Raw genomic sequence first — 25686 nt, 5'->3', positions numbered from 1 at the left:
TATATAACTAACTTGAGAACTATACTTGAGAACTATTAACTAACTTGGACTGTAGGCTACTCAAATTAAAAATTGACCACATAAATGCGCTTCGGGTCAAAATTTAGATAAAAGAAATAAATGCTTCAGGATAGTATCGAACTCATCCCCTCTAGATTGGCAGTCGGAGACGTATCGCACGCGCCACGGACTGAGTTGAGGAATACGTGTTGAAGTTAAAACTTATATCGGCGCTTCTCGTCTTTTGCTTTGAAAGAGAAAAAGAAAAAAGTGCTTATGCAGTGACGTCATGACCGGTCAAATAGTGTTTCAGATTCAAAGACCGGAGCCCGTCAAATAGCCACTGCCAGAGAAAAATGTAGGGTCGTTCGGCAACACACGTTCACTTATGACAATCGGAAAATTACCAAGAGAAATTCTCAAATTCCAGCAAATTAAAAAAACTTCAACATTATTACTCACATTTGAAAAGACATAAAAAATGGGCTGTAGGCTACTCAAATTAAAAATTGACCACAAAAATGCGCTTCGGGTCAAAATTTAGATAAAAAAAAATGAAAAAAAAGAATGCTTCCGGATTGTATCGAACTCATCCCCTCTAGATTGGCAGCCGGAGACGTATCGCACGCGCCACGGACTGAGTTGCAGAATACGTGTTGAAGTTAGAACTTATATCGGCGCTTCTCGTCTGTTGCTTTGAAAGAGAAAAAGAAAAAAGCGCTTATGTAGTGACGTCATGACCGGTCAAATAGTGTTTCAGATTCAAAGACCGGAGCCGGTCAAATAGCCACTGCCTATATATAACTATACAACATACTGTACCGTACATGCTTATGTTGGTATGGTAGTCAATATATATGGAATACAACTATATTCAAAAACAAGAGCTTGGTAGGCCTATATGGGCTCACAGCAAAGATTTTGGTTCAAAATTGCCTTTATCGTAAAGCGTCTAGCTAGCAAGGTTCAGTGTGTGTTTAACCAAAATGTCTAAAACTGACTAGATGTATGAGTGTATAGGCTAGCCATTAAGGTTAGTTTTGACTTTTGAACTAAACTTTTTGCTGTTTGAGTTGTAGACTGCGGCTGAAGAGAATCATCATGCCTGCTTAGTGCTTACAGTTTGGTGTACAACTACGGTAACTTGGTTCTTAGCAATAAACCCTGCTTAGCCTTTTCATTTGAACATAATGTTGAAAAGAATAACTCAAATTCACAATAAATAAATGTTTAGTAACACAAATAGTTGTAGGGCCTACTACTCCAATTTTTAGTCATCCACATTTTCATAAAGTTGGATCCTTTCTTCAGCATCCTGTACCTCACTGACTGCAGTAGCTGACCCAAAAAACATTACCGTACCTTATCATTTTTGTGTTGCAGTGTGGACCATTTATCGAGGATCCCAGTGCCTTAATACTGTGCAAGCTCTGTACAAAGTTAAAAACCAAAAAAGCTAGATTTCCCTAAATTTGAAAAAAAAACTTAAAACCCAGATGTGGTCAAAAAAACCCAGATCTAGGTGGAAAAACCAAGCTCTGGCATCCTTGATTTGCATAGCTTTCCAGCTTTGGGTTTCCGAAGGAAAAAAAACTGATCCGTGTTTCCAATTTAAATTTGAAGTTTTATAACTGATTTTCTTGAAAAGTTGAAAGTTTACGTTTACAAAAATTTAATTTCTTGAAAGTTTACGTCTTCAAAAGTTTAATTTTTTGAAAGTTAACGCGGCAAGCGGCGCGGCGCGGCTTTGTCATTTCAACCTTCCACGCGGCGCGCGGCGAAAAAATCAAAAGCGGCCGCGTACGCGGCGCGGCACTTCGCGGCTTGCATCACTAAATTCTTCCACGCACATAACTAAGTTTACAAATTCAAAATTATTAGACATTACGACTTATCATCCCATTTTTGTTTTTAAATATGTGGGCTTCAATGACGCAAACATTACTTAGAAAATGTATAGGAAACAATGTAAAATTAGCACTGGATCTTTACAAACCAATCATTCATACGCTGCACCCCAATTCTCAGTTAGTTCGTTCTCAGTTGGTTAGCGCGTGACTTTGTGAAGGAAGAAGCTTCAAGATCATGTGGCGATGGTTCGACTCTAGTAGAGGTAGGCTATGCGTTCCGGCAACGCATTCTAAGGACAGCTATCCATTCAGCGGTAGGCTACCTAATGGATGGAATAATTTTCCAGCAGCACTTCAACAATCGGAAAGAATCACTCTGTCAATCTCGGTAATCGCCGAACCACCCCTGCGTCAAAAGTCTATAGGCCTACAAGTAGCCTAATGCAAAACTGCAAGGAATAGCCTAACGTATCAAGGCTTTGTCAGTTCAAGAATAAAGAGGCAAAAACCAAAGCAAATGTTTGGAAATGAGTTAAAACTAGCCTACACTATGAATGGCTAGATCAGTGGTTCTCAACCTGTTTTGGTTTACGCGGACACCCTGCAAACAACTAAACAATTTGGCTGCATCCACAGTCAAACAAAGTCAGTGCGAAGTATGCGCTCGGGTTTTAGCACAAATCCTTTCAATGTCTGGGTTAGTGGCGTATCCTGGTTGGTTGAGCAAGGGAAGCAATAAAACTAGTGGATGATTAGAGCGTGCCGAAGGGCATGTGTTTTCTAGGGGGGTCCGTGGGCATGCTCACCGGAAAATTTTTGCAAAATTACACTAAAATAATAGATTATCGTAACTTTTGGAAACACTTTTGAAATAATACTTGTGTAGCGGACGCTGCTTTCAGCATATCCACCCATACACAGCCATCAGTGGGATGGCAACATTCCTGGGAAAAATCGGCAAGAAATGATAGGACACGAGGTCGATTACGCTGCTGTATTGTTTACTAACTCAACTCAGAAGATCAATGCTTGCTCACAACGTAATTGTTTATAGTTTTTAATCTTCGATCCAGCAACACAGAAAGTAAAGGAAAACACCGGAATATTAAAGCTCCACCACCAACAACTGGATACGAAATGTCGTCGCTGCTACATTAACAATGAACTGATCCAAACGTCATCCTGGCAGTGCCAAAAATAGAAAGCGGTAGCAACAACGAAACTGATATATTGCTTTAGAATTACCAAGACTGATTTCTTGATACCGGTTTTAAGTTCTGACTTTTGGTATTGCATTCAACTGATTTCCATATTGAAAGAACCGACTTTTCATATTGAACAAAAACCCAAAAAACTATTGATTTTCACATAGCAAAAACTTAACACACTCTGATTTTTACATGTTGTAGAACTCTACAAAAGACTAAATTTCACATGGCAAACGACTGATTGATTTTCACATAGCAAACGACTGATTGATTTTATAGCAAGAACTGATTTTACATATTGCAAGAACTTAACAAACGACTGATTGATTTAAAATCATGAGCTTAACTTCTTTAAGAAGGTACTAGTGTGAGATTGCGAGTTTTACATATGATCACACAACGCAACACGACTGCAATTCTACATAACGATGAACCAAGGTAGGAATTCGGCATAGTGACGTTGATTACAGAAGTTGAATTCCCGATTGCTGAATTGAATTCCCGAGACGTGCAGTTATGCGCTCAAGGCGGAGTCTTCTGGAAAATTCTAGTGACGTGTACGTCTGACGTCAGAGACGACAGAGCTCTCTGGCGCTACACTTGTAAGAAATTTATTAGTAGATAAACAGCTAAGGTTACGATATTTGAGAAATATTGATTATTATGCATTTTGAAGAGTTAGTTTAAAAAAAAGCCTAATTTAAGGAATTTTGCCGATCTGGCAACCCTGCGACAAGCTGAAGAATTTTAAAATTGCTTCCACAGATTGGTTAAAAGAAAGTTAGATCGAGCAAACTTTGCGCTGCTTTTTTCATTTCTTTCTCACTTGTTTCTTCTTATAGCAAAAACAAGAACAAGGGATGAGATACTGTACGAATCTTTTCTTACGTAAGCTTCCACCTTTTTAAAAATTAAAACCGAGCTGAAATCATAAGGGCACATGAGTTAGAAACTGTTCTTATTCGTATTCAGGCAAAGAAATTACGAAATCATTTTACTGAAAAATATCATGTTCTCTTTTTTCACTTTTGACAGGGGAATCAATGCTTCCCTTGCTTCCATTGAGGATACGCCCCTGGTTTGGGTGCATATTTCAGGTCCGTATCTTAAACTGCTCGCTGTACTAGTGAGTGCTTAGCTTTGTGCTGATAGCCGGCAAGAACGCCCATTTCTTTACAGTGGGGTTCCATTGTAAGTGAATTGTGCAATTGACAAGAAACATTGATATTACCGTATGCATTTATACCATAACATCACAACACGCAACCGTTTTCTTGGATTGGTGATTAGTGTGCACTAACTTGCGGCACCCTTCCGAAATGTAAATGACATTTTCATTTTTTCATTTTCCCTTTATATCTTAAATTTTTCTGAAAGTGTTGCGACCGTGCCAAATTTCTTTCAACTCAATAACTTACTTCGGCCACAAGCACGTTTTAACGTTCGTGTTTTGTCGCTTCTACCTTTTTCTCGAACTTTGCTATGTTGACGGGTAGTTTTTTAATATGATGGTTAGATATAAAAACAACTGAACTGAACTGACCAAGGGTCGGAGGCGGGAATGTCGGCGGCAGTGGCCGAGTGGTTAGCGCGTTGGGATCGCAGTCGAGAGCCTGCATGTTCGACTCCAGCCACCCGCACTTGCTGTTGTTTCTCTGGGCAAGAAACTTTACGATAATTGCCTCTACCCAGTGATCGAGTAATGAGTAGTACCAAATTAAAGTCATAAGTAGAGTAGACAACCGGAAACAGACATTGCAGTCAGCTGCAGCGTGGGTCAGGTGCACGTCGGAAGGCGTACACCGATGCATAGCGCTCAAGTCCGCTTTCCCGCAATGCAGGTTAAAGATAATAAAACAAAACAAAAAAAGGGTGCAGCTGCACCCCGGTTGAGAACGAAACGTATTTATGAAAACCAGTCAACCATAACAGAGCATGGATTCTTCCAGACGTTTGGTTTTGCTGATTTTAAAATTGAGAACGCCTTCTTCTGTTTCACTGAAAGGAAACTGTCCTTAGAAACCCTGAGTTGTGTTTATTTTTCTCAAAGTGGAAGCTATAAAACTATAATGTTAAGTACCTTCAAAATCTGACTGTTGAATTCATGTGTGAAAATGCCAGGCAATTGTTGAATCAGATAGGCCTACACATCAAGTTAAAAGTAGAATAAGGATGCTGTAGCTCATATGAAACACATAGAACAGGGCTACTCAACTGGCGGACTGCGGTCCAAATCCGGACCTTCTGGGTGTTGATAGTGGAGCTTGAGCTTTTGGAAGAATATCCTCCTTGTCACGTTTCAGGGCTTTAAAGGCAGTGGCTATTTGACAACTCCGGTCTTTGAATCTGAAACACTATTTGACTGGTCATGACGTCATTAAACATGCACTTTTTTTTATTTCAAAGCAAAAGATGGAAAGAGAAGAAAAAAGTCCCTATATAAGTTTTAAATTTGACGATTATATTCAACTCGGTTAGTGGCGCGTACGATAGTCCTCGGGCTGGTGTTCCAGAGTGAATGAGTTCGATTTTACCCGGAAGTGTTCTTTTTTTTTAACTAAATTTTGACCCGAAGTGTTTCAATCGTTAGGCTGCTGCATTTTTGGGGTCAATTTTTAATTTCAGTAGCCTACAGCCCAATTCTTTATGTCTTTTCAAATATGAGTACGGTAATAAAGTTAGAGTTTTTTTAATGGCATTGGGTATTTGACCGGCTCCGGTCTTTGAATCTGAAACACTATTTGACCGGTCATGATGTCACTATAAGTACACTTTTTTCTTTCAAAGCAAAAGACGAGAAGAGAAGAAAAAAGTCTCTATATTAGTTCTAAATTCGACAATCATATTGAAATCGGTCAGTGGCGCGTACGATAGTCCTCGGGCTGGTGTTCCTGAAAGAATGAGTTCGATACTACCCGGAAGCGTTCATTTTTTTTAAACTAAATTTGACCCGAAGTGACTCAATCGTTAGGCTGCTGCATTTTTGTGGTCAATTTTTAGTTTAAGTAGCCTACAGCCCAATTTTTTATGTCTTTTCAAGGTTTTGCCACCTTTTCCCGTTCGTTAACGTGCTGGTAGGTTTATATCGATTTTTGTAGCTAGTATATTTTTCGTCCCGGACGCGTTAATGACGAAAAATAAAATGAATGATTGATTGATGAATAATAAAGTTGGAGTTTTTTTAATTTGTTGGAATTTGAGAATTTCTCTGGGTAATTTTCCGTTTGTTTTAAGAAGATGTGACCGTGTTTGCCGAACGGAACGACGCATTACATTATTGCTCTCACAAAAGGGACTGCATGAAGATGCTCATAATCCCCCTGGAATGCTCTATTCTGGTATAATACCTTATGAAGGCAAAATGACCTTTAAAACAAATCAATTCTAAGTTGTTTTTTTTTATAAATTTTCAGGTTTATAGATTCAAATTAGCCAATTAATGCAAATATAACTAATAATAAAAATGGCACCAATCAAGTTTGCAAAACCTGCTGCTAGTGGCAAGCAATCCAATAAAAGAGGGCAATTTAAAGACAAGGAGAAGCCAGTTCAGATTAGAGAAAGTAATATTCAAGCTGCTAAAGCAGTTGCAGACTCTGTGAGGACAAGCCTGGGACCAAAGGGCATGGACAAAATGATTCAAGATGAAAAAGGTGATGTCACCATTACCAATGATGGAGCCACCATTTTGAAACAAATGAAAGTGCTTCATCCAGCCGCACGAATGCTGGTTGAATTGTCAAAGGCCCAAGATGTTGAAGCTGGTGATGGCACTACATCCGTTGTTGTGATTGCTGGAAGTTTGCTAAACGCTGCATCGAAACTTCTTGGACGTGGTATTCATCCAACCATTATTTCTGAAGCTTTTCAGAAATGTGCTGCAAAAGCTGTCGAAGTTCTCGGTGAAATGTCCAATGCAATTGAACTCTCTGATAGATCAACTTTATTGAAGAGTGCCAGTACTTCTTTAAACTCAAAAGTTGTGTCCCAGTACTCTGGTATACTTGGTCCAATGTCGGTTGATGCTGTTTTAAAGGTACCATAATTTATTTGTTTATTTGCAGTAAATTAGAAGCAACTGCATGTGTTGATTGTTAAAATACATGTGCTCAATGCATATAAAATTTTAGTTTATCTTTTTGTGAGTAATATTGCTTGTATTATCAGCATAGGCGCCAACTTTTCAAAAAACTTCAAGGGGCGAGAAAGGTGATGACGTCATAACCATAACGCTATTTTACTCAATTAAAGTAGTCTTTGATAAAGCTTAGTGTTTTGTTTATATTGACACCTAGGTCGCAAACCGAATTTATTAAAACCACTGCTTGAAACAATTAGTTTTACGCATGCAGTACGCCTAGTAAATATTTTGATATTGTTAGCTCATAATTGGAACAGTTGGAAAACATGCCGATTCATTTCCTTTTTGTGCGAGTGAATAACAACGATCGCGACAGTGAAGTTATCGAAATAAAATGCAAAAAATCATAATTTCAAGCAGAGTGGAAACCCGCTATCGGTTTTATTAACCTCGTATTGCACGTTTTGCTAATTACTTACCTTAAAAGCGTTAACAACGGCGAAGTGTTTTCTCTTCTTTTTTTTATCGAAAGTCTTTACAGTCTTTTATCGAATACCGTATACACTCGAGTATAAGTCGAGATTTTCGCAAGTGATTTTCACCTCAAAAAGACTGGTTCAACCTATACACGGGACATTCGAGACAAGCTATTGTCTCCAGCTTGGCAGTTTTCCAAATGAACGCATTTTTACTGCCGCAAAATCATTGTTGACGTAGATTACGGAGTTTGAAACGGCATCGAAAAGTAAAAGTTTTGAATCCGTTTATTTCCAGTGATTCAAACTTAATTTTCAAATTTAATGATTTCTTGTCAATTCTAAACTTTATGCATTTGTTGAGCAATATGCAAAGCTCACGAGACAAAACAGAAAGAGCTGGATTAAAAAATTTTTTTTTTTATTTTTGCGTGTAGGATATAATCATTCTTATTACGTAACATTCCATGATCGCTGAAGTTGATGTCAAACCTAAGCGGCCGCATAAAACAATGATGTCAGGTTAGCTAGGTAATAATAGCGGTCAGAGACGTCGTTTTTGCAGGCAGTATCTGCGACCAAGACCATTAAACATATTTTCTTTTATCGGTTTTCAATTTAATTCTCACACATTGCGAACAAAACAATGCGTTCTGTTGAATCATAGTTGATCTCACAGCGGGAAGACTTCGTTAAAAATAGCGCGTCTAATTTAGCTGGTTTACTTAATACTGCAGTGAATAGTTACGTGACTATTCCAGCAGCGTAAGTTACCCTACAATCTACTTTGAAATTTCCATACCGAATGAGAAAGCCATGCGATCAGCTGCTGTTTTGCGGGCAAGAGCAACATAGACTTTCTTTCGGCCCTCTTTAAGTTCGTTTAAATGATCTAAATCTCTTTCGCGAAGTGTTTTATCTTTGAAACACCACTTGTAATAACCAGTTTTGTTGCCCCTCAACCATTAGTTTATGGGGGGCGCCGGCCCCCCCGGAAGTCGGCGCGTGTGATTATCAGATTACATTATTGCTTGCAAGCTATCGTATAACTTAAAGAATCGGTGCCTATATTTCTTTTTCAATTCACATTCATTCTATATTTTTTTACAGGTTATCGATTCAAGTAATTCTACCAATGTTGACCTACGAGATATCCGGGTGATTCCCAAGCTTGGTGGGACTGTGGAGGATACTGAACTTGTTGAAGGCTTAGTCTTGACTCAGAGGACTGTCACTGGACCAGGTGGTGGACTTCGTCATGTTGAGAAAGCTCGCATTGGGCTAATACAGTTTTGCTTATCCCCACCCAAAACTGATATGGAAAACCAAGTCATTCTTTCTGACTACACACAAATGGATCGTGTTCTTCGTGAAGAACGCCAGTACACATTGAATTTGGTCAAACAGATTAAAAAGTCTGGATGCAATGTTCTACTTATTCAAAAATCAATTTTGCGTGATGCTCTCAGTGATCTTGCTTTGCATTTCCTCAATAAAATGAAGATCTTGGTGGTGAAGGACATTGAAAGGGAAGACATTGAGTTTGTGTGTAAGAGCACAGGGTGCAAACCCATTGCAAGTATTGATCACTTCAACCCTGACATGCTTGCAACAGCAGAGCTTGTTGAAGAGGTTAATGTTGGTACCGGCCGTGTTGTGAAGGTAATACAGCATTGCATAGATGAATGCAGTAATTGCATATTTTATACATTTGTTTGCCAACCAATGTCCTAACAACTATTAAAGTAATTCAATGAATTAAGCATGGTAGTAGAATTCAAATGTATACATATTTAAAAAGCTGCTGACAGTGGCAAATAATTTAGCCTTTGACCTCATTCTGTTATGTACCGGTAGTGATAAAACTGTGTGCTAACAGATAACCAGTTTTGTTTGTATTGTTTTAATTTAATGCATCACTGACATATTTAAAATAGTTTTTCTTTACTAATATTGACACATCTCAGCATGTACCTTTTAAGGTGGACTAATTTATTGCATCTTTTCAGGTCACTGGTTGTAGTGCAGGAAGTAGCACTGTGTCAATTTTGGTTCGTGGCTCAAACAAGTTGGTGCTACATGAAGCTGATCGTTCACTCCACGATGCACTTTGTGTCATCCGATGTTTAGTCAAAAAGCGAGCCATCATTGCAGGAGGTGGAGCCCCTGAAACTGAACTAGCAGTTCACTTGTCAAGGCATGCTCAAACACTGAGTGGAATGGAAGCTTACTGCTTTCAGGTTGGAATGGATATAGTTGTTGGCGTTTTTATTTTTAGTACTTGCAATTTTAGTATGGTGCATTCAGTAAGTAGCCTACATTTCATTTAGCTTCCTAGTTATTGGCATTATTACTGGGCCAGTGATAATGGCCGGTAGCCCAATAATAATGGTCAATCTAATAAAATCGCAAATCAGTCATAATAAATGGTAAATCGGTCATGTTTTTCCAAAATGTTTATTGAGTTTTAAAATACTTTTCTTGAGTTTGTACATGCGCGATGTTCACTTTTGTATTATATCTCAGGCATACGCTGATGCATTGGAAGTCGTGCCGTATACTTTGGCCGAGAATGCTGGCTTGAATCCAATTACAACGGTCACCGATCTTCGCAACAGGCATGCCAATGGTGAAAAGGGTGCTGGCATAAACGTCCGCCGCGGCGGAATCTCAGACATGGCTCAAGAAAATGTTCTTCAGCCTCTTCTAGTGTCCACCAGTGCGATTGAGCTTGCCACCGAAACCGTTCGAAGCATTCTGAAAATTGATGATATCGTCAATACCAGAGGGCGTTAAGTGACACTCCGTCAGCTTAGCGCTGATGCTTGCGTTGTTGCATGCGCTGTTTCAGTTGTGCGAGTATGTTTAAAGTAGCCCAAATGCTCCTGGCGTCCTGGGATATTATTTGTGTTACCAAATAGGTATCCTTGATTGCAGAAAGTTTGAACGTTCAACTTTTAAATGTCATTGTTTAGGGTTCGTAAAAAATGTAACGTGAATTTATACTAAAAGAAATGAGTGAATTCGAAGTTTGCAGTGATATCAGATTGTACAATATATCAAACATGTCATTTCTCACCCGTTCGAGTAGCGTATGGTGATTGTACAGGTAAGCCAATGAGAACCGCAAAGCTGTTGTCTTAGGTGCTGGAATTCCAAGATCTGTTCGATAACAATCTTGGAATAAAACTGGAAAGGTGAAGTTTGCATGGGTTAAGGTTTTAAAAGAGATTTGTTTAATGGTGCCGTAGTTTTTTTGTACTGCTTCCCGAAATCGTGTTGAGATTGCCTGAGTGATCTATTTAGTTGATTCTTAAAATGGTCCCACACTTTTCTGCGTACCGTAGTAAGAGATGTGTGCCATCGGACTGGAAGCCATACAATCGAGGGCATCGCTGAAGGGTTACCAAGACAGACGGCTCAGTGCAGCAAACTTTCTGATATAACGTCGAAGCAGTCGCAATGAATTTGACTTCTTGCTTGCCAGCTCAAGACCTCGAAGTGAAATGTAAAATAAGCTAATGCCATTGCAGAGTTGACATTGCAATCAATTATGTCTGCATATTTGGGTTTAATTGAAAGCTCACTGCTTCTTGTCACCATACATAGTTGAACTGCAGTTGATTTACTTCGTCGTTTGAGCCTCTGCGGCCGAGAGTCTATCCTTTTATCATCCCGGAATCACGATGTTCTCGAACGGTAACCACTTAAACATGACACTTCACAGCGATCAGAACATGTTTTAAGTGACTGCCATCCAATTGTGACCCTTCTAGCATTCAGCCAGAAAATTGATCCTAGTTTGGTAATTAGTTGAAAGGAGGTAAATATGGGCCACTTACTAATTTTTTTATTTTTTTTATGAAACCCGCGGCATGTTGATAAACACTAGCAAGCTTACTGTGGCGAGAAAATCAAGACCGAAAACCAATACACAATCAAAATAACAAACACATCACACCGTAGGCCTACAAAAGTTGATACCGGTACAAAAATAGTAAAAAATAAAGTTATTGCCCATTGTCGCAGAAACATAAATTTGCCTGAGTTAAATCTCCGTGGGCCTCATGTGCCCCTTCTTTGGCCTGGCTTTTATATTTACATTTTATTAAACTTTGCTATAGCCTAAATATAGTCTCACTGCCAGTGGTGTAGCCTTCAACACAAAACCACGTAGCCCGTAGGCCTATTACACAACAGTACGACCTTTTGTAAATTCTCGTTTTCCAAGCAAATATAAACATATTACTAAAAAGCTTTCTGTTACCTCATGCACAGTGGGATGAGTGAGCATCAAGCCGGCCAGTTGCTGGATGTGATGAAAAGTCAAACCTAGGCTATAAGAAAAAGTCATAATGAGCAACACGAACATTGCTTCCTTGAACGAGCACATGAAGTTCTCATTCTTATTGCATCGAACGCAATGCGCTCACTTGCACTTGTAAATGTTTTAAGCTTTCAACCATTTTTCTACGCGCACTGGCTCCAACACTGTGACTTATTGGCGTTCAAGCAAAAATAATAACAACTCCTACCAAAACCCAATCCCCACGCTGCTGCATTCACACAAACAAAATTTCCATCAAACTTTGCGTTTCTTTCTCGTCATGTTTTCTTTGAAGTTTCCCCATTGTTGAAATGTTGTTGCCGGGGAATAGTTTCATACTAGGTGCTGAATTGAGAGCAGCCCTGAAATGCGTTGGTCAAGCGCACACCTCTAGAGCCGAACCAGTGCCGCGTGATCTTGAGTCAGGCGTTTAACCACTGAGCTAAACTGGTCAGGAGGAAAGAAATCTATTGACGTCAACCACCTTTCCATATCAGTGCAGTGAAAATACACACAATATTATAATAGGTCTGCTTGCTGAAAGGAGACCTAAATTATTTTGGACCCAAGGTCCACAAATGGCTAAACACAGCACTGACAATAGTTTGAAGATGATTCAGATGTAGCCGGTCTACTCAAAAACCACATAGGCCTTAGCATGTCCAGTCAAAACAAAAATTATTATTGCACTAGTCCTTCCATCTCAAAAAAAAATTGAGAACGGTAGTCTACTGCAGTGGTTCCTAACTCATAGGTCGCGACCCAAAGTTGGGTAGCCTGATAATTTTTTTGGGTCGCTTGTTTTTCAGGCATATTGTATTTTGGGCGAAAAAAATAACATTAAAAAAAATTTAAAACGTGATGAGATCGATCAGAAAACTGGAAAATATAAATACAAGTCATGAAGCGTTTCATGTCGAGACATCGGAAAGCTTTGTAGCATGATCGTAGTGCAAGAAGTTTTAACAATTTTGGCTTTTATTATTGTTATTATTATCATATTAAATGTAAACCCAACAAAAATTTCAGTCTCAAACATAAATTAACTTGACAAAGTTACGGGATATATATTGTAACGTGCACTATATGTCACGAACGCTATGTCGGACAAACTATGACAAAGTTTTCCACACGTTGGACCACGCATAGTCTGGTGTGGTAAAACGCATCAAAGACAAAGCCCCAAGTGCTGTATGAACTTATTGCTTTCTCCACAGAGAAGCCTTTGCTGCCATAAAGCTGTCTCAAAAGCTGCACGAAGTGTTGAATGATGTGAAGTGTGTAAATTTCATCAAAACAAGTCCACTAAATCGGCATTTGTTTTTGTCTTTGTGGATTCTGATTATTATCAAGCATTGCTGTTGCACACAGAAGTGGCCTACGATAGTTGTCACGAGGTCGTTGTTACGCCAATCTCTGTACAAATCAAACGTCATATAAAACCGGTATGGTCTACTTAACCTAGCTGGCATCTTACGTCATGGAAATTGCTAGAAAATGTCCAAATATTGCACCATCGGTCGTAAGACCTGATGAAATATTGCATCACTACCTTTGAACACCGGTTTGAATTGCGTGACATTGTCTTTCACTATTCCGTCACAGTACTGCGTACGTGAGTTTGAGATATTGCTATCTATTCTGGTCATTCGTGAAATGGTTGCTTGAGAGTTAGTCGCAAATTTAACTGTTTTGCTTATTGCTTGCTAGCTGGACAAATTTTCCGTCTTTTATCCAAGTAATCTGTTCTGTAGTGACAAGTTTTAGTGGTGTACGGCGTTGCATTCCATTTTCGACAGCCAGGTGGCTAATTTTACAGAAATACAATTTTGAATAGACGTTTCAAAGGAGTGTTTCTTTTTCGGTCATTACATGCAGACGAACGGATTCGGGAATCTTATGTTACAATTTTCCCACGAAGAGATTATGGTTTACCGCTGTGACCATAAAAAATAAAAGACGAAGTTGTTGGTTGATAGGCTACAGAAGCAAAGAAATAATAAAAGAAGATCTTGTTGGTTGGTAGTCTACAGAAGCAAGATAGAAGATTAAAGACAATCCATCTGTGCTTGAAGATTCAAGTGAACGAATCCAAGCAAGTTTTGTGGAACTTTAGAACTTTATATACCCCTACAACTACGGTATTGTGCATTTAAATTCTTTTTGTATTTTTACGGTCTTTGCAGTTAAGTTTTTTATAACTTAATATTTTGTGTGTTTGTGTCAATTTTTTAATTGTTAAATTTAGCCCCAAGATTTAATATGTCTACCCTCGGTGGCGACAGGGACTCGGCCGCCGTAGACTCGACTGAGTTTAAGCCTGATGATGTTCTTTGCGGTCGGGCAAGCCATTCTGGGGAGGGACCCAGTAACGATGAGGCTAAGTCAGTTCGAGAGGCCCGGCATCTTAGACGGGATATTTTGACTGAAATTGGGGAACTTTCTGTAGCCCTAGGTTCTTTGAGTGATAAGCAGGAACTGTTAATTTTTAGATCTAAGTTCTCTACTTTAGAAGAGGAATTACGGCATTTCCATGCTCTTTTGACTAAAATTTTTAACTCTGCAATCTTGGCAAAACTTCGTGATAGGGTAGATCCTGAATTTAACTCGTTAAAAAATAACTTCGAACAAAAAGAAAGTGAGTTCTCAGATATGTTGGATGCTGACATACATCCTGAGGATAGCGCCTCAAATATAAGCACTAGGATGTCTAGGAGTTCATTACGGATAGTGGCACAAATTAACCTGCAGCTAAGACGAGAGGAGCTCCAGATACAAGCCGAGGCCGAAGCGAGAGCTGCTGAAGCCGCCGCGAGAGCTGAGGCCGAAGCGAGAGCTGCTGAGGCCGCCGCGAGAGCTGAGTCCATACGAGCTGAGGCTGCCGCGAGAGCTGAGGCCGAAGCTAGAGCTGCTGAGTTCGCACTCAAAGACGCTCAGTTGAGGGCTGAACAACGTAAAGAGGTAAAGTTTTAGCTGAGTATCGTTCAGAGTTGGGCTCCCGGCGTAGCTCTAAAAAGGGCTCTTCTAGGCATTCCAGAAGTGAACATCAATCGCAGTTAAATTTACATAACCTTTTCCAAACGCCTGTTCAATCTGTAAGTGGACCAGTGCAATCCACACGTTTTCAAGCTGTTTCAGGAGGTCTCAGGGCCGCAGCTAAGGATCTTCCGAAGGCTGTAGAGCCAAGGCCTGTGAATTATAACAGAACTCCTCCCCCAGAGCGTGCAGGTCACGGGGCCGCCATTAGCAGTAATGCCTTGCCCCCTTCACAGTTTTCTGCGCCGCTAGGTTTTAATCGCCCAGCTACACGTAATTTGGGTGGTTGTGAGAGGCGTATCGCGTCTTCTGATTTTAACGTTTGTGAGGATCGTGATCGGGCTGTGCATGTGACTGAGCCGCCTCAGCCCCTTAAGGGATATAGCTTGTCTTCTCCCGCTAAATCGAGTTCTCAACAACAGGATAGCTTTTTTGAATACCAAAATAGTAGGACGTTTTTCGATAAGGCGGCCTTGATTGGTTACGATGGTAATAATATGCCATTTATCTTCTTTAAAAATCGTATTACGGCCTTAATGGCAGCTTCGCCCTTTAAAGGAACTCGTTTGACTTTGTTACAAGCAGCTTGTGTTAGAACAGCTGCGCAAACGATTGCTAATTTAGTTTCCGACACTCCTGGCTTGTCAGAAGAAGGCAGGATAGAAATGTCGTTAGCTCGCTTGTCCCAGCGTTTTGGGGTTCGTGGAGGTCTTTTCGCCGAACCGGAAATTAGAAAGTATCGCTATGGTAGCAAATTGACTTCGGTCTTTTCCAGTGATTTGAAAGAGTTTAAAGATGAATTGTCGCAGTGTCTGCTTTACGCGCAAGCTTATGGTCAGCGTGACAAATTGGAAGGACGTTTTGTTTTGGATTTGGCTAAGCGACTCCCGTTGGACGCTAAGCAGCGTTACCTTGACTTTTTAGGTGATCAGTATGGTGGTACTGATGAGCCTACTTTTCAGAGTTTGTTTGAATTTGTAGTATGGGAGGAAACGCGCAAGTCGACTGATTTTAGCATTATGCTAATGGGCGATTCTGGTGAGTCGCAGCATTTTAAAAAGTTTGGCAAAGGAAAATTGCCTTCTTGTCCGGTTAGGCAGACGTCGGTAAAACCCCATCATGATGTGATGTCAGGGAGTTCGCAGTACTCGACTGCTGTTGGCGCACCGCGCGGTGGTGTGGCCAGACGTAGTGACATACCGGCATGTTTTTATTGTTCGTCACGTGGTAAAGTTGAATATCATTTTTTGTCTAATTGTAAATAATTTTTGCGCTTGACACCTAAAGATCGGAGAGATGTCATTGTGAAAGCTGGCAAATGCTTGAATTGTTTGCGCCAGCATATTGTTTGGGATTGCGTTCATGCAAACAACTGTCGTAAGTGTGGCCCTAACAACGATAGGAAACACTATTTTCTTCTGCATGATTTTTATGTGACGTCACGTGATTCTCTGGATTCGATCGGCAAAGATGATGCTGGTGCCAGAGTTCCAGTGCGTATGTTAAGATTGGAAATGTTAAAGCAGCTTTTAACCGCGTTACTGCTGCTCGTGTTTTGAATCCAATGACTGGCAAATCGAAGTTGGTGTATTGTCAGCATGATCCTGGTTCGCAGTTGACTTTTGTTTCGAGTGATTTGGTCTGCGAACTTGACGTTAAACCGTATGACAAAGCGTCGTTTAAAATGGATACCCTGGCTGGTCAGAAACCTACTTGTGCTGACCTTGTCAAACTCAACATCCAGTCGTTAAAGACAGATGAACTGTTTTGTGATATAACCTCGGTGGTTAACCCAGCTTGGGCTGACGATGTTAAAACTTTACCCCATAAGCAGGATTTACCCAGCCAGCAAGCCCATATGGGCCCCATATACTATTTTAATGGGCTTGTGGGCATGTGGGTTTTATGTGGGTTTTTTTGTTTTTGCCATATGCGCCCAATATGGGCTTTCTTGCAGAATGTGTTGCTAAATGACAAGGTGAAATATAAAACTTCCAATCTTCAAATGCGTGATCATATAAATGCATTTTAAGAAATTTAGCCACATAAAATTATTGATCTTACTTTGTTTATGGGCAGACCATGGGCTGCCCACATTTTTTATGGGCAGAACATGGGCAGCCCACATTTTTTATGGGCAGATCATGGGCTACCCACATTTTTCATGGGCAGGCCATGGGTTGCCCACATTTTTTATGGGCAGACCATGGGCTACCCACATTTTTCATGGGCAGGCCATGGGCTGCCCACATTTTTTATGCGCAGACCATGGACTGCCCACATTTTTTATGGGCAGACCATGGGCTACCCACACAGTGATTCAAAGGTTTGTGGGCAACCCATACTAATATGATATACACCTCGATCAGCATTTGTCTAGACTTTGAGATTTTTTAGTTGTCTCAAACGACTTTTGTTGATCTTTTAAACAAACACAAAATGAAATTGAACAAGCAAAATTACTGGAGGCACCTTGCTATGCATTGCGCAAAGCTCACTGCTTGCAGTTGGAGCACTTTGGCAAGGTTAGCAGTAGTACTATTTTTTGTGCTTACGTACCACAAATAGGAAAATGTCACATGGAGCTATATACCTACTCGTGCGTTGTTGATCAAAATAAAACAGTTCATCATCGTGTGCACTGTCTGCAGTTGACGCTCTTGGCTTACGCCGATTGAGCACTTTACTGGGGGCACCTTGCTATGCATTGCGCTAAGTTCACTGCTTGCAGTTTGGCACTTTGGCATCTGTCTGCAGTTATACACCTGATATACATATGGGCAGCCTGTATTAGATTTATGGGTTACATATGGGCAGCCCATATTAGATTTGTGGGTTGAGTGTGAGCAACCCATAAATGAATATGGGCAGCCTATATGGGGGCAATGTGATGCCCGCGGACACAATGTGTATGGGCATCTCACATGGGGCCCGTACATCAGCCCATATGGGTCCCCATGTGGGGCCCATATAGGCTTGCTGGCTGGGTAAGAGGTTTCTGTCATTTTCATGACGTGAATATGTTTCATTTGAATGATTGTAGTACATACTGTAGATGTGCTGATTGGCAACGACAACGCTTATTTGATGTGTGCTAAAGAAGAGCGTGTTACTGAAAATCGTAGTGAACCACATGCTTTGCTCACTCCTCTCGGTTGGTTGGCTTGTGGTGGTAAGTCACCCTTGGATGAAAGTGTTGCAAATGTGTGCAGAGTGCAGACGTCTTCAGAGTCGGATGTTATCTCTGGCTTTCAGCGTAAAATTGAGTCTCGTGATATGGAAAAAGCAGACCTGAATAAAGTCATTCAGGATTTGACGTTGCAAAATGAAACCTGTGAATTGTCTCGCAATGACATTTTGGCTAGAGAACTTGTTGAACCGAATATTAAGTTGAAAGATGGTCGATTTGAGATACCTGTTCCGTTGAAGGAAGATATTGATCTACCTAACAATTTTGTGTTGGCGTCAGATAGAGCTTCTGCTTTAAGGAAGAAGGCTTTAAAACAACCTGAACTTTGTGATTTTCTTACCACCACCACGAAGAGATTATGGTTTAGGTTTACCGCTGTGACCAGTCGTGTCCTGAAGCGAGTTTGTAATTTGCGAGAGGAGATTGCTGTCTTCCTGAGGCAACAGAACTGTGTGAGATTAGCCGAGAAGTTTTTGCAAGAAGATTTCAACGCAAAAGTTGCTTACCTTGCCGATATATTTGACTCTCTGAATTCTCTAAATTTATATATGTAAGGCAACGATTTTACGGTGATTGATCGCGTCGCAAAAGTTTCTGCTTACACAAAAAACTCATATCCTGGAAAAGTTATGTCACCAGAGATGAGTAGGCTACGATATATTTCCTCAGCTAACGCAATATATCTGTGGCAATGAAGTTGATATTAAGTAAACGATAATTAGACACCTGGAACGGTTTACCAAAAAGTTTGTGCACTACTATGGAGAATCTGTAACACTTAATAACCAAAATGATTGGATAATTGATCCATTTGTTGGAAAAGATCTGCCTCAACTTTCCATCCATGTTGCAGAACAGTTTATGGACATAACGACAGAAGTAGCAAACCGTATTTCTTTTGCATCCTTCAAAGACAAATACCCCAAAGATTTTGCAAACATCCACTTTTGGGCTTCCATGTACAAAGTGTACCGGTATCCCACAGTTTCACAATTAGGGATTCAAAAACAGATTCCATTTGCAACAACTTGGCTTTGTAAGATTGGATTTAGTGCCATGTGTGTATTGAAAACTGAACAGCGAAACTGGCTGGAAGTTAAAGCCAACATGCGGCTATGCCTAAGCAAAATAATAACGCCTCGATTTCAAAAACTCACTGACAGCAAGCCAGCACAGCTATCTCATTAGTGATTTGATAAACATATTATTTTCGGAAAAAGTTATGCTTTTGTAGTGCTGTTTGTTTGCAACACAATCTTGTATGGCTTTTAAAATATTACGACAATTTGCTTGGGTCGCAAGATTTTACCGAACTGAATTTTTTTTTAAATGGGTCGCCTTAAAAACGATTTGAGAACCACTGGACTCTACTGTATTTAACCTACTTATGGGGGCATGCCATTTCAAGATAAAGGCCGTGAGTCGGTGTAGCCCAGCGGTTGTCTAACTTGTTTTAGCTGCGCAGCCTCAGCCTACTGTTTAGAACTTTAGATTCATCTATATGTAGCCTACGTACGGAGATGGAGTAGGCTAGTTTACCTTTCAAAAGTAATGTAGCCGATAGCATAAAGTGTAGCCTACCCAAACGAAAAAACAAAAACAACAAACTTTCTGTTTACACTTTGCCTACAACCATCATTTTACACATTTAATGCAATAGATGAGCTTGGCGTTTCTCCACGAACGAGTAAAGCTATTCTGGAAAGTGTTTGAGAAAGGCAAATGCCTACGCGGCGTATGCTAAAGTATGTTCAACTAAAAGTCTGACACAAGATCGGTTCATCATGCACGTGCCTGAAAAAAAATGCTTACAACTGTAGCCTAATCTATAAGTGGGTGGGAATAGCATTAGACTCCCGGCACATTTTTTGATACTGCTGGTTTTGGTTTGGATTTTGAATTGGGCAAAGCTTTGATAGGTTATTTCTGGCAGTTTCGCATACTTGTAGCCTAAAGGCTTTTGACGCAGGGCCTGGATATGACTTTGCCATAGAGGACCAAAAGAACCCAACCAGCTCTGCTGTAGGTATCGCTGAATGGAAAGCAGTCCTGAAAGTACGTTGCTCAAGCGCACACCCCGAGAGTGTGAACCAGCGTCGCGTGATCTTGAGCCGGGCGAGTTGCCACTGAGCTAACGGGGCGAACTCATACTATAACCAGGCTATTTTTGCAATAAACCAAAAAAAACTCATTCGTTCCAGAAAGCATGAAGACAACCTGGTGAGTCTTTTTGGAGGGCTTGATTTAGGGCTTTCTTATGGCTTGATTTTGGTTTCACTTACAATAGCCCATCCCAAATCAGACCAGGTGTTGTAACTGCAATTTGCTGCATTTGTGTGTTTTTTTTAAAATTTATTACGATTATAGTTTGGTGGCCTACATGTTATATAAATATTATTAGAACATTTAATAATTGAATATTATAATCAAAAATACATCAAACGAAACTTGCACCAAGTTGGTTTTTATTGTATTTGGAACAGACAAAAACTTTTGTCATTTTGTTGTTTATTACAAATTTAAATTTTATGAAAAAATACTTTTTGGCAACTCTGTAATGACCTCCCAGGGGTCAAGTCTCGCGCGAAACGAAAAAACTTCAATTTTCCTTCCAGAAGCATAGAAGGTCATTTCCTATTTGGTCGTCTTTTGGTGAGTTGGTTTACTTTGATGTAGTTTTTAAAAACCTGCAGTATTATTCTAGTTTTAGTTGATACTTTATTAAGAACAGATTCGGAAAAGTAATTTTAGAATTTCACAGACAGATAATAGACAAGTACGGTAATTGGATTGAACATGATGTAAGGTCCATATGCAATATGCGTGTAGGCTATGTATGATCCATATTTCCGACTAACCACTTCACAAATTTGTAAATACTTTGCAATCAACAATAATTTGTCAGAAGAAAAATTAACTGTGTGTTTATCAGTAATGCAATCAGAACTTGTGTAAGTTTCATCTTTTCGCACTAACCATGTGACTTGATTTTGGTTTTCAAATTACGTTTTAAAAAAACTCTGCTTTTTATAAAAAAATATAGCATTCTGACTTTCAAGCAAATTAAAAATAAATATGTCAATGAGAAGTGCTTTTATCCGCATGTTGCTGGGATGCCACCGATGTTGTCCCCTGAACACGTCGTCCCCCTGATGTCGTCTCAGGTCGATGTCATCCCTTGAAAACGGTGTTGCCAGATGTTTAACTTTTTGTCTATTTAATTGTTGGTAAAAATTAGGATTTTTCGAACTTTTTAAGTAGAAACAGAATTTTGCCACTTTTTCCTTTTATTTAGCAAACATCTGAAAAAAACAATTAGTCTAGAAATTAATTTTTATTTTTGAGATGTAATCGAATAAAATCAGAGACATTTAAAAATGGTAGCCACCAAATTGATTGTTTTTTTTGTTTGTTCATTAACTAATTTCACAGGTTGTACAAAACTGAAAGAATAACGTAACAAACACCACAATAAATATTTAAAATGTAATAGCCTACTTTCACAATTCTGCTTTTGTGGCCTACGCTTCAGCAAAAACGTGTATTCCCAGCAAATATCAAGTCTTTTCAGTCAGCGTTATTCATAATCACTCACTGGGAATGACATGGGCGTTGAAGCTCGAGCTGAAATGCAACAGCCTGCCAAATATGAAGTCTATTTGGCAGCGTTATTCATTCATAATCACTCACCGGGAACGACATGGGCATTGACGTTCGCTTGTTGGCATTGACAATTGAGAAAAAATCTGAGAATTGACCAACAATGGAGAGCTTTTTACTTCATAATGAAAAGGGTGATGGAGCTCATAAACATATTTTAGACCAAATTAAATGATATGTTATACATCCTTAAAAGCTGGAATCATTAAGCAGAAACTTTCATATTTTGGCCACATCATGAGAAGCACATCACTGGAAAAAGACATCATGCTTGGTTTGGTTAGCAGAGGAAGAAGACCGGGTAGTCCCAAAACAAGATGTCTAAATAAAGTTACGAATGACAGCCGGATTGGCATGGAAGAGCCGAAAAAGGTTATGAGGAATCAAGAACGGTGGAGGGAGATGATTTATAGCAGTGGATCCCAACCTTTTTCATCCGGTGGACCCTTTTAGTCATTATCCAAATCTAAATCCCCCCCCCCCTATAAATTTAGTTTGTTAAAAACTCGTTTACATTATTAATTTAAGTCTTGTAAGATAAACTAAACTTTCACTAGTAATAAGCTTTTTAGCCTGTAATATTTTTTTTCATACTTAAATAATTTAATTGCGGTAATGAAGAACGTTGCTGAAAAGTATTTTATTCAAAGAAAAAAAAAGAGATACAAAGATTAGCTTAAAGTCTCCCTCAACCATGCAAACATCGCTCTGGATTCATAGGAACAACTTGCTAGTGACAGATCAACTCTGGAGAAAAAAAACTAAGAAAGGCACAAAAATTTTCGAAAAAAGCAAGATACAAAAGGCCCATGAAAAACGAAACACTAGAAAAGAAAAGCTAGAACTACCATGTCCCCCACCATCCATACAATGTGATTTTTCCCACGTCCTTCCCATCATAGACTGGGCCTCCAAAGCCACATATGACATCACCGTCCAAAGTCAAATTTGATCGGACACGAGCTGGAGCCAACGACATTCAAAATATAAGAGTCAATGCATAACAGTCTGTGTGAAGCTTGTGGTTTTTTTGTTTCGACAACTCAACAACAACAAAATGTAGTGGAAGAGTATTCGAAAGAGCATAACGAATATCATTCTCCACGTCTAATCTGTTTCTCTGTTTTCTTTTTATCTGCAAGAGTTGAAAAACCTGATTCGCATAGATTTGTTTGTTTGTTTGTTTATCTTTATCCTGCATTGCGGGAAAGCGGACTTGAGCGCTATGCATCGGTGTACGCCTTCCGACGTACACCTGACCCACGCTGCAGCCGACGGCAATGTCTGTTTCCAGTTGTCTACTTTACTTATGACTTAAATTTGGTACTACCCATTACTCGAAATCGATCACTGGGTAGAGGCAATTATCGTAAAGTTTCTTGCCCAGAGAAACAACAGCAAGTGCGGGTGGCTGGAGTCGAACATGCAGGCTTTCGACTGTGAGCCCAACGCGCTAACCACTAAGATAAGTGAAAGCAAAAGAGAGGATACTTCGAATAGCTTTCTCTGCCACTTTGGGATAGGAATTAGCCTACACGTTATTGGCCAAAATCCAGTGATTGAATTAATTTTCTGAATAGGCTAAGTCTCTTGTGCAAGAATCCATTTTGAGTTCTAAAAATTCATTCTGCAATTTATCGGGAAGTTTTTCCATCAACAATGTGAATGAATTTCGTACTAAATCAAGCTCATTGTCATAAATTTCAGGAAAATATCGAATGAATTCCAATTCTAATGCTGTGAGATGTTGCAAAATCATTTTTTTTTCCAACTCTGGAAGAACCTGTTCTTTGCCGTCAACAACCAACACCAATGATAATTTTTTAAATATGGTGACATGTTCAATTGTTCATTCTAACTTTTCTCTTTCAATCATCAAGCTTGCTAGTGAAAGCTTCCAAAACATCTTTAAGTGCTGAGCGGTACAGGCATTTGCTCCTGGAAGGGCCACCCAAGCCAGGCTGGTCGGAAGGTAGAGGCCAGACAAAACGTAGTCTCGCCTCGATCAGGGCAGCAGAGCCTTCTAGTACTTTAAGACAATCTTCTAATGACAGTGACATAAATCAATCACTCTCTTCCAACTGTCTTGAGCCAGCATGGAAGCAGTAGCCTACAGTTTGTAAATTCACTTGGTATCAATATGTCAATGGCGCATGGATACAGATAACCCATGTTCATAGGCGCCGACTTTTATTTTTGCACGGGGTGGCAGTAGCACAATATGGCAACCTAAAAACTATCAAACTGCATGTTTTTGTTTGATTTTTACTAAGCGTATTTCGTAGATGCAATTGTCTTTTCACACCTGATTTGTAGCTCGACAATTTACAAAGCAACTTTAAAACAAAGCACAGGAGGTATGTCGTGAATTTTATTGTTACGTTGCTGGTCTGACACTTAACATTTGGCAAAAATATTTTTGCGAACAGCAGCTCTGTCAATCCAACTGCTAATCAAGTGGTCAAGTTGTAACCGTGAAGCTTCAGCAGCTTGATAAACATTTAAAATTAGGACGTGGTTCAATCGCTGTTGCGTCATGGTAGATCGCAAGTAGGTTTTTATGTGCCTGAGTGCACTAAATGATCACTCCGCCTCGCAGGTGGTGGAAGGCAACGATAAGTATATTTTCACAATGCAGACCACGTTTGAAAGCATTAATGAAATTGTTTCATTGCTTGCAAATAGATCAAGCAGTTGCGACATAAATGAAACAAAAATCTGTTTGCTGTTGAAAACTTTCCAGCTGTTGCAATTCCAGACGCAGAAGCGTTGGGTTTATGTCTTCTTTATTTTCTATGATGTAATAAGCAACTCCTATGTCAGACCAATAAATTCTCGCCTCAGACTTTTACAGGACGACTTTTCGTAATTTTTTCTATGATGTAACAAGCAACTCCTACAGTAAGTCAGACCAATAAGTTCCCGCCTCACAGTTTGTCACGCATTGACACGCAATATTATTGCATGAAGTAGATAACAAAGTAGAAATTAAAGCATGAAGTAGATGACAGTACACTCCAATTGAAATCGGAAAATAATTCAAAATGCAAAATCTTGAGTAATTGAAAAAGGTTGCTTTCATTATTGGGAATTGGCAGGGGGTGTAGCTTTCCTTGAATATAATCATATAAACGTGTAAATTTGCAGAACGTTAAAACTGCTACTTTACTATTTACTAAGTGCACTATTTAAATAAAACTCAAAAAGTTTCGAAAATTGCATTTTTTTAATGAAATTTGAAAATAGATATTCATTTAGGGAGTGGAGCTATCAATCATCCAGATAAGTTTATTTCCAAGTATTTTATAGCTGTCATGATTTATAGCGATATTATGAGCAGTTTAAAAATTTTCAAAAAAGATTTTTGAGGGAGGCAATGGAAAGATCGTATTTTATTGATTATAAAATCCCATTGTAAACCTAACGTAACAATGACTTATGACAAGTAACAAATAAAACGATCGCAACAACAACAAGGAAAAAACTTGTAGCCACGTGTTGCGTAATCTTCACGTAGCTTGCTTGATGTTTCGCTAGTATCATGCTTGTGACAAAACAATCATTTTGTTTGCAATACTGTATTGGTTCACCTCTTGCTTCACGTTGACTTGAAGCGAAAAACAATGATCAAAAAAAGATTTAAACTTCCGTTTAAATTACATTTATTTGCAGTAAGTAATGTAACCTAACTGGGGTGGCTGCCACCCCGCCATAGCGGTTACGGGGTGGCGTTACGGGGTGGCGCGGTAATAAAAATTCCATCCTAAAGCAAATTGGATTTAATGTGCAGATGGATTTATTATCTGTGGAGTATTGAACGAATTCTTCTGTAATTGTATTGCATATTTTGCAGTGTTT

General features: G+C 39.5%; 1 protein-coding gene across 1 annotated transcript; it reads left to right on the top strand.

Moving 5' to 3' along the window:
- The first annotated feature begins 6475 nt into the window (after window positions 1-6475).
- LOC145772054 (T-complex protein 1 subunit delta-like) lies at window positions 6476-10699 on the top strand. Its single transcript, XM_082583863.1, has 4 exons — window positions 6476-7094; window positions 8726-9277; window positions 9625-9855; window positions 10142-10699. The coding sequence occupies exons 1-4, from the start codon at window positions 6522-6524 to the stop codon at window positions 10409-10411; spliced, it is 1626 nt and encodes a 541-aa protein (XP_082439989.1). The 5' UTR covers window positions 6476-6521; the 3' UTR covers window positions 10412-10699.
- Window positions 10700-25686: the final 14987 nt, after the last annotated feature.

The sequence above is a fragment of the Aplidium turbinatum genome, chromosome 6 (genome assembly GCF_918807975.1).
Source record: "Aplidium turbinatum chromosome 6, kaAplTurb1.1, whole genome shotgun sequence".
NCBI classification, from domain to species: Eukaryota; Metazoa; Chordata; class Ascidiacea; order Aplousobranchia; family Polyclinidae; genus Aplidium; species Aplidium turbinatum.
Note: the sequence above shows the minus strand (reverse complement) of the source record. Positions and strands in the feature narration are given on the sequence as shown.